At 38.9% G+C, this 9,765-nt stretch overlaps 1 protein-coding gene across 1 annotated transcript; it reads left to right on the top strand.

Moving 5' to 3' along the window:
• The first annotated feature begins 116 nt into the window (after positions 1-116).
• On the top strand, positions 117-8,224 carry calm3a (calmodulin 3a (phosphorylase kinase, delta)). Its single transcript, XM_014005205.1, has 6 exons — positions 117-336; positions 3,977-4,007; positions 4,410-4,553; positions 4,762-4,868; positions 6,249-6,384; positions 6,510-8,224. Exons 1-6 carry the CDS (start codon positions 334-336, stop codon positions 6,536-6,538), a joined length of 450 nt encoding a protein of 149 aa, XP_013860659.1. The 5' UTR covers positions 117-333; the 3' UTR covers positions 6,539-8,224.
• Positions 8,225-9,765: the final 1,541 nt, after the last annotated feature.

Consider the following 9,765-nt stretch of genomic DNA (forward strand, 5'->3'; position numbering starts at 1 on the left):
TGTGTGTGTGTGTGTGTGTGTGTGTGTGTGTGTGTGTGTGTGTGTGTGTGTGTGTGTGTGTGCTTAAAAGCTAGTTCCAATGATGTAGGACATCCGCGGAGGGATACAGCTTTGACAAACCGACGCACACTCCGGCGTCGCTGCTGCTGGTTTGAGGCAACTCTGCGATCGGACGCTCGTATTTCCAGACCTGTAGCTAACATTTGCATGATCCGGTGTCATAAATTATAAGCTATTTCATCAAAGTAACCCTCTGTTGCAAATATTACAGTACAGCACCGTATTTAAAATCTTTCGGCARCTTCACAGCGCTTGAAAAACGTCAACGGGACAATGGTAAGTAGCGAGCTAACATCAACGTGCGCAGCCATGCTAAAGCTAAGAGGCTAATCGCTGCTTTTACTCATACGTGTTTAGTATATCCTCTGATAGCCTTTTAATAAGCCGAGCTAAAACTGAGTTCGACCCATTTTTAGCTTATTGTGTAAAAGCTTCAGACAAGCCTTCTAATTAAGGTTTATGGAACATATTTTATTGTCGTTTTGTGTCAGATTTCATTTTGCTTCAGCGAGGCAGCAGAGCACCATTTTTCCTCCAATAATTTAAATAGATTCAGCTGTGCAGCAAACACATTGAAATTAGAGAGGAAACGGGCTGTCGGTTTGTTGTTATTCGACACCAAACATTTGCTGATTGTGCCTTTGTAACCTAAGCATAAAGGTTTGCAGCATTATTTTTTTCTTTTTATTTCTCCGTTTTTGTTTGCTTTGGGTCGACGGTGGGCGTGGTGGTGATGCTTGCAAGGGATGCTGTGTTTAAAAACAGATAATCCAGAGTGAATCTGGAAACCCACGTCGTTAATCCTGCATTAAATACATCAGCGCTGTGGGTAAATGACCTGCTWACAACCATTTTGTCATTCCACATCCTCGGAGTGGTTGGGACCGTAGTTTTGACATGCGCAACAAGCGGGGGGGAAAAAATGGTTATAATCTGCGCGGAGTGGGATTACACAAGAGCCCAGCTCTCAGATAGCAGTTTGCCTCCCCCCCGTTTTAAGTTTAGGAGCAGCTGCATGTGTTTAAATCTTGTGCACGACGAGGAGCTGCAACATTTTGGACATGACACCATCATCTCCTCTTCGATACGTATTGCGCCACAACGTGAAACCGCATTCTGCTTCTGCTGGATGATCCTCTCTGCCACCCCTCCTCTCCGCGTCTCCCTTCCCCCCGCATTGAACCAAAAACATGCACGGTGCAGCAGGCTGGCTGCGCCTGCAGTGCATCCTGCAAAATGGGCACTAGCTCAACAAACAAATGGCTCTTTTTTGTGTGTCTCAGAGGGCCACACAAATGGTCTGTTGTCTTTGCTAAACTTGGAACATGTCAGCTTTTGTTCTCAGTCACATGTTGCTTGGAGATCACAGGAAATGAACCTAGTTTTACACTATTAAAGTGGTGAGATGAGAACTGTGGAAATTAGTGATGACGTTTGTTTTCTTTTGAGTTTGCAGGACGTTTTTTTTTTAAGCTTTCTGACAGCACCATGGCCCGCTCCAATGCAGACACTGCTTGCTTCAGCACCATAACGATCTTTTGGCCCTTGACAGAGTGGATGCTCTGCAGTCTTTCTTACCCCCCTCCTCCCTTCCCTCTCACCCCAGCCAGCACGGTGACTCATTGAATTTGATTCGAAGAACACATGGCGTTACTGACACCTCGGGCGAGAGGGAACGTTAGCTTTAATCTTCTTGGTTTGGAAAAAGCACATAGTTGGTATGAATGGGACCCTGTCCTACAAAATGAGTCACAGTGGGGAATTTTTCATTATTGAMTTATTTTCAAATTGTCCTTCTCAGAAACTTGGTTATCAATAAGCTAGTTTTGTTTAGGTGTGTGCTCTTTTAAAAACAATTTTTTTATTGGTCTAGAATGATGTCATCTGGAATTCCTGCTCGATATCTGAAAAGATGATCGCCCAATGTTATATGAGGGGATTACCAGGCGTACGGCAGCCGGCAGATAAAATTTCAAAGGGTTTATTTGMGAAGATATACCAGTTAGAAAACTTTGATTCAAAGCTAGATTGGGACAATTTCTATGTTACTAGAGCAGGGGTCTGCAACTTTTACGATCAAAAGAGCCATTTCTGCTACTTGACGTACTAAGAAAGTGTGTCCAGAGCTGCAAAACAAGCTACAGCTGTGATTATCAACTGGTGGTCCGTGGGCCTTTTCGATGCATTTTCTGGAAGCTTTATGGCCAGTGGAGGAGACATTATAAAACTAAAAAATATATTGTGAATTTTATTATTTATTATTTTTACACATCAGGACAAATGGAAAGATATTCATATAAACAAAAAATGCTATATATAGATTATACCTAATTTCATAAAAGCTAGTACAACTAAACTATTCAGACTTTTTTTTCTAATTTTTATTTTATTATGTAGTCAAATTATGTAACGGTAATTCAGATGGATTTGAGAGGAAGATCGTKGAAAGAAGTTGGATCATTTAAGTAAACAACAGGCTAACATGAGCCAATTAACACTACAACACAGCTAATTACTTTTTGTATTAGTACATATTTACATACTAATTGATTTCTGTTGTGGGTATAAAAAAATAAATAAAAAAAGCTGCTATATTCGGTCACATTTTCAYAGAGCCACTGCAGAGGGACCAACGAGCCACAGGTTGCAGACCCCTGTACTAGAGTCACTAGATAATGTTTTCGTTAGTCAATATTAAAGTCAATATTTTCATGTTWATTGTGCTCATCTGATTCATTTTGTAACATTTTTATTTATCAGCAGTGCAGGAGCAAATMAAAACCTAGATGAAATTGTCTTATGTAAAACATTAGCTTAAAAGTTCAGGAAATTAATTCCAACATTTAAATAACCCTGAAAGTAGTAGTTCTGGCATTAGTTTGTCTTCATCATCGATCCAGTATTAGTCATGATTTAGCTTAGACTGTAGGGTCTTATTTTCTGCATCAGTTACYTCATAGAGACCCATACCACACGAAGGACCACAAAGACATGAAGCAAAAGTCCAACAACAGTTGGCCATTGGGTCGGAGAGTTTAAAACTGAGCCAAACATTTTGTTCAGTAAAACAGCCACAAAGAGCTTGTTAGCTGCTGTAATATTCAGTGTGCTACATTGGCGACCCTGTTCATGTCTCACTAATTATAGCAGGCATGTGTATTTCAGGCTGTGGAGAATATATACCCGTCCCTCATCACACTTTCTCAGCAGCCTAAAGTGGGCATGTTGTCAGGCTCAGACAGGCCTGTAAGACTCATCTTTACACCAATGTGGGTGAAAATGTGCTGAATATTTGTGGTGAACTCTGTGCACATCTCGCACAAAGCAATTWAATGTCTGCTGTTCAAAGCGTTGAGTTTAGAAGAATAGAAAGTTCCAGGTAATATTTTGCCCTCTGTTGTCCAGCTAATAAAGGGCAGTGATGGTAAATGACTTAATGCTTTGAATGTTGACAGCAGGAGGTTGTAGAGGTCAGAGCTGGTGCTGCCTGCTGTCTGTGTTTGAATTAGTTTGCCTAAAGCCCATTTGCATTAGTTCAAGTTGTGTACATAGTAAAGCTGCTGCAGATGTTTTTCATCAGGCCTGCAGGGAATCGGAGCTCTGTTTTTATTGTGTTAAAGATTTTTTTTCCCTCAAAATTTTTAGTGCAGAAATAATTTTTGACAGATGGTCTGCTTGTTGCTTTTTAACAAATAGGAGAACCAAGTGTTTCCTTTTCAGCAGATTTCTTTCATTTGAATTTCTGTTTCTTCACAAATTAAGTGTACAAACACAATTCTTTTTTTTTTTTCTGTTTTGCTTTATGTCAAGTAAACTAATTTATCAAGCTTGTTATTTTGGCTGTAAATAGTTAGTTTAAAAACTGATTTATTTTCTTGAATATTGGTACTTCATTGGTGTGTTGTACTTTCAACAGGCCGATCAGCTGACCGAGGAGCAGATTGCTGGTGAGTGCATACCTTCACCATGTTTGGTTTGTTGTATCTTTAGCAGCACATTAATTCATCTCCAAATTTGACAAACTGAGTCGTTTCAAAGATTGAAGACACCAGAAGTCAAAGCTTTYGACCCTGTTAGCTGAAGTGGGGCTCTGATTGTAGACCCACTGAACAGTAAATCACATTCAAGTTGTTTGTAAAAGTAAATCAACTCAATTTTGAGTATGAAAAATACCATTTGTGGTTTTAATGTAAAACAAAACATTTTATGTAAGGTGCGAATCAGTGTTTTTAGACGCTTTGAATTTTTGATGCTTTTGAATTTTCATTAATGTCAGGTAATTAAAATAATAAAACATATCTTCAAATTAAGGCACGTGAAAACTGATGATCATATTTCTGTTAATGCAGAGTTCAAGGAAGCGTTCTCACTGTTTGATAAGGACGGTGATGGTACCATTACTACAAAGGAGCTTGGTACCGTGATGCGCTCTCTGGGACAGAACCCCACTGAGGCTGAACTGCAGGACATGATCAATGAGGTGGATGCAGACGGTGAGGGAAAAAAATAAAAACCTTTAAAAGCACTTTAGAATGTTCCACATGGTTTGTTCTTATAGCCAAACGTTTTAGAGGTTAAAATAAAATTTACTGTCTGCAAAGTTGCACCAACAGGGATTGATACCTTTTTTTTATGAAATTGCTTTCTTGTTCAAAATGATATAAATTTGCTAACTTCTTTCTGTTTGTTTTGACTTTGTAGGAAACGGAACGATTGACTTTCCTGAGTTCCTGACCATGATGGCGAGGAAGATGAAAGATACAGACAGTGAGGAGGAGATCAGAGAAGCTTTCAGGGTCTTTGACAAGGTAATATAAGATAATAGATCAGCTAACCCATTCATTGAAACYCATTCTTTGTACATTTGTGATAGCAGGAAGAAACATGTTTATAATAATGAAACCTTTATTTTTAAAAGATAAATTGTTCTCAAGTACATGCAACAAATCTAGCTTGGATTGTGTTTGTTAATATTTAGAGTCACTTAAAATAATCTAATTTAATCTTTGTATAAGGTGGGCTGAGGTGTAGGATGCGGAGGCTGCAGGTTCGAGTCCAAGTTGTAGCGTGACGAGCATCCTGTCTAATAAATTGAAGCAATTGGTAAACCTTTCTTGCAAGTTCAGCCCCTGTAGCGCCTCCCATAGAGGGGAGCATCCAAACAARAACTAGGTTGAATCTGATCAAATTTCTGTGAGGGGAAAATAGGTCCCAATTTGTCTTAAAGAATTAACATGAATGTAGATTAGAATTTCATTATCACTTCAATATTTATAAATGAGTATTTTTACCATCAGTGAATCTGTAATGAATTCTAGTGACTGTGGCTAATTACTTTTAGAGGATAAAACAGTTTAGTTACTGTATTAGTTCTTAGAGTTTAACACTCACACCCACTCTTAACATGGTGGCAGAAACTGAGCTTGAAGTGAAAAGTAAAGTCTCAAGGCTTTGAAATGCTTTCCATGCCACTTGGATTCTTATCTGTAATGTTATTTTTGGACCAGCTGTATGGGTTTGTTGTTTCACACTCTCATGTGCGCTGCTTAGTCAACTGTGTTTGAAAGAAATGTTTGAGAGATTTTTCAGATTTGACCTTGGTTGTTGTCCTTTTAATCTTTAAATAATTGTACAAATTTGAGTAGCTGAACGTCTTCACATGGCACCACCTCAAAATAAATGCCTTTGTTTTCTCCTGCTGACCGTTAGCTTAATCTGTCGCATCAGAAAAGAGCAGTAGGGGTGTAATGATTCATCGATCTATATCGATATATCGATTTGAATGGTTCATGATTCAGTTATTTCGAGGCAAAATGAAAATATCACTCTATACGTTATCATATGATGTGAATCGATATCTTATGCCAATTTAACACATTCATTGTGTTAAATGGGCATATGATATTGCATTATATCGATAGCAGACATGTGAATTGAACTTAATCAAAATTGTATCATGACAGACTTTGTGATATAGAGAAATATCGAATCGTCCTCCAAACATATCGATGTAATATTGTATCGTGATAAAGCTGGTGATTTACACCCCTAAAGAGCAGTCCACCACAGAGACCTGGTGGACCACTGCAGAGGCTGAATTCACAGTCAGTCAAGCAGACAGCTGACCATGACAGTGTAGTGTTTTCACCACAGATACACTGACTCAGTGTGTTATCTTCTCTGTGCAGGACGGTAACGGCTACATCAGTGCAGCTGAGCTACGGCACGTCATGACCAACTTGGGTGAGAAGCTCACTGATGAGGAAGTGGATGAGATGATCCGTGAGGCTGACATCGACGGCGACGGTCAGGTCAACTACGAGGGTAAGTCCTGTCTGTTATCCAGCCTCTCCTCTTTATTCTTTGGATATTATTTATTATTAAAAACATTTTTTTTTGTACATAATCTTTTGTCATTTTTTAACAGAATTTTGTCTTCTTGTTTCCAGAGTTTGTCCAGATGATGACAGCCAAGTGAAGAGAGCTCTGAACTTCCTCTCTATGTTGCTTGTCCTACTAAAATTACTGTCTTTAAGAACTAAAAAAAGGAACAATCATGAAACGATAAAAGTACCCCCCCCCCTAAAATAATTTACCCGTAGAATTTTTAATGTGCGCTTCGATACATCCAACTACTTCTAAGGTCTCTGTTTAGCAAACACCAACAGAATAATCCCTAAAGAAGTTACCGGACCAAGCTTTAAAAGGGCCAAAGTCCTCCTACTTCAGACCAAGAATCTGCTGAGTCACCCAGCTTCCTGATTAATTTAGAGGAAAGGGAAACACTGAGAAAGGCAGAAAGAAAGGAAATCAGTCTGAATAATCTGTAAAAGGAAGTTGTTTGTTAGTTATTCCCAGATAGTTATCAAAAAACAAAAAACGTCTCACATCTGTGGTGACTCTAAAAACCTGAATTTAGTTCTCTTTTTTTGCATGCACCTTTTCCTTTTGACAAAGACTCTGAACCCATCACAGGTAGTGGTCAGATTGTGTACACACTGGAGGTATATACATAAATATATAGCTATATATCTGTAAAATTTGTGTCACTATTGATTATAGCAAGAGCAGTTAGTTGAAGTGTAGGGTGTTCATTGGTGCTCGGCTGAAGGTGTGGAAACCTGAAAGAGTTCGGAAAAGAACAAGACCCTGAAAAGTGCTGGAGGCTTTTTTTTTTCTTTTGTTTCGTTTTGTTTGTTTTTTTTCTCTCTCCCTCTATGGGATGTACTTTTGTTGTGTTGGAGTTGTGGGCTTCACGTGTCCCGCAGCACCGATTGGGGACGGTCGTTCTGTTTCAGGATGATCGTTGCAAGGTAAAACACACTTGTCGATGGCAGTTAATATATTTGTTTGGATATAACAAGAAAATATTGATGTAATGCTTTTTAAATGTGTTCTCATATAATAATGTATTTGACGACAAACTTTGGTTACAAGATATATCGATATATTAGAGTATCGTAAAGTTTGCATTGCTTATTGTAGTAATTGACGTGTGACATGTTTTCTGTTTGGTTCTGAAATGTGCCATAATACTCTTTAAAACATGCAACCTTTTTGCAAGGCTCGTCGTTTATCTGAATATATCTGCTTATGACAATAACATGAAAATACATGCAGTCTAACATATTTGCACTTTGGTATAAATCACATGGATGTTTAAAAAATGCTCTAAAATAATAAAAAAAGAAACCAAATGCCACTGTTACTGCTGCTAAAATACTGTGTATGTTTCACACATTTTCTGTATTTGTTGGTGTCTGCTCTTCAATTTGTAGTCCAGTGATCAAACTTCAGTCTGCTTGTTGTTTTACTGAACAGAGTACATATACTGTATATTCCCAGATACTACTCATGGTGGGGCTGACGTGTTTAATTTGGGCTTTTCGAGCGGGATGAGCAGATGTGGGGGATGGAGTGGTTTTTGTAGCAAAGCTGTAGATGTGCAGCAGGTTTCAGTGTTMGAGGAAAGATTTTGACTTCAAGAAGTTTAAAGAAAGAAGTTAGCTGGAGTATTCTATGATTTATGCAAAGTTTAAATATTGCTTGGTTCGAAATGTTTTTTTGTTTTTTAATAATTGATGGGCTTTAAGCATCTGAAAGTATCTCACAAATGTAAAGATGTGATATATTTTCCATAAACTAATAAACTGACTAAGCTTTACTCCACCTGTGTTTGAATGTATATGTATATTGTATATTACTTGTTTGTAATATGAAACAGTTAAATGWCTCTGCTGGTGTCCCGGTCCTTGAATAGAGCTTTCTAATCCAGACTGCCTCGGGCCGGGTCGGGCCAGGTCACCACAGTCTTCTCACCGGGAAAACTATCTCTGGCACAAATTATATTTAGCGGATCAAGGGATTGCTTCAGGTGCTGATTGTAATCCAGGTCAGCAGGGGTCATGACCTCTCAGGCACAGTCTCATTGACGGACAAGGCTGCGAGCCAATAGAAACACATTTTATCTGTGTGGCTTAGTTTGATTGGACGTGAGGGTAATTTAAGTAGGTAAAGTGAATGAAATGGGAAACGGGCACACTCGGGTAACAGCATTACAAAGTGTTTAATGACAGACTGTAGTAAGGCCAGCTGAGTGGCAGGCGGGTACAGCAGTTAAAATACTTGCGAGATTATCGTTTAGGATGTTGATTCCTCTCAGAAGTTTGCATGTTTGCCTTTGCTCTTGGTTTTTTCTGGTTTCTTCTCAGACTTAAACCATGTATGTTGGGTTAATTGGTAAGTCTAAAGTATCGGAGTGGGTGATTGTCGCAGTGTGTCCCTGTGAACACTTGGGACTCTTGTCCAGCATGTCTCCCTGCTTCTCACACACTCGCACAGAGAGCAAGCAAACTCCACCCTGAAAGCCCCCTGGCCGCTCTAACCACTGTGCCTCCCATTAAGTAGGACTTTTCCAGAAAAGTTCAAATGTATTTTTAATTGTTGTGTAAAAGAACCTATAAGTCTGAATCCGTTAACAGACTGTGAGCTACAACATTTTAAATACAGTATAAAATGTCTCATTGTGGCTCATTTCCACCTCCAGGAGACTAATCTACGTAACGTCTGTGAGTACGTGTTCAGCTCTGAGCACAGTCTACTCTGAATACATCACTAATGTTGGTGTTGAAAAAGGCGACTGATCTAAGGCAGCCAACCACTGAGGGGGGAAATAGATTTCCCATTATTGCGTCATGTTGGATTTCAGCTGCTCAGCAGGGCARCCTTTGTTGCTGTTTCTTGTAAGAGTTGTTCTGTGGGTGACTTGTCTGCGCTGCAGCCAAACTCAGGACTTCTTTTTGTAGCTGTTCTGGAGCCAGGCGGTTATAATATGAGATCTATATTATATATGCAGAATATTTATTAGACCTTTCTGAAATAAGCACGCTTCAGCCCGATTTATGGCAAAAAAACTTATTTAACTAAAAGCTCACAGATGTAAAAGGTGTCGCTAATACGTCCCCTCAAATCGACAAGAAATATTCAAACATTCTACAACCACATACAGATGYTAAAATAAGTATTGAACAAGTCACCATTTTTCTCAGTAAATAGAGGTGCTAATGACATGAAATTTTCACCAGATGTTMGTAACAACCCAAGTGATCCATAKATACAAAGAAATCAAACCATAAATGTCCAGAAATGAAGTTATTTGTAATAATGTGGAATGGCACAGGGAAAAAGTATTGAACACATGAAGAA

This window comes from Austrofundulus limnaeus, unplaced genomic scaffold, assembly GCF_001266775.1.
Source record: "Austrofundulus limnaeus strain Quisiro unplaced genomic scaffold, Austrofundulus_limnaeus-1.0 Scaffold29, whole genome shotgun sequence".
In the NCBI taxonomy this organism is placed as follows: domain Eukaryota; kingdom Metazoa; phylum Chordata; class Actinopteri; order Cyprinodontiformes; family Rivulidae; genus Austrofundulus; species Austrofundulus limnaeus.

Bases quoted from the DNA above. Each gene is read 5' to 3' on its own strand.
- calm3a (XM_014005205.1), top strand. The intron at 4,008-4,409 runs GTGAGTGCATAC...CTGTTAATGCAG, and splicing joins GACCGAGGAGCAGATTGCTG to AGTTCAAGGAAGCGTTCTCA. The intron at 4,869-6,248 runs GTAATATAAGAT...TTCTCTGTGCAG, and splicing joins CTTTCAGGGTCTTTGACAAG to GACGGTAACGGCTACATCAG.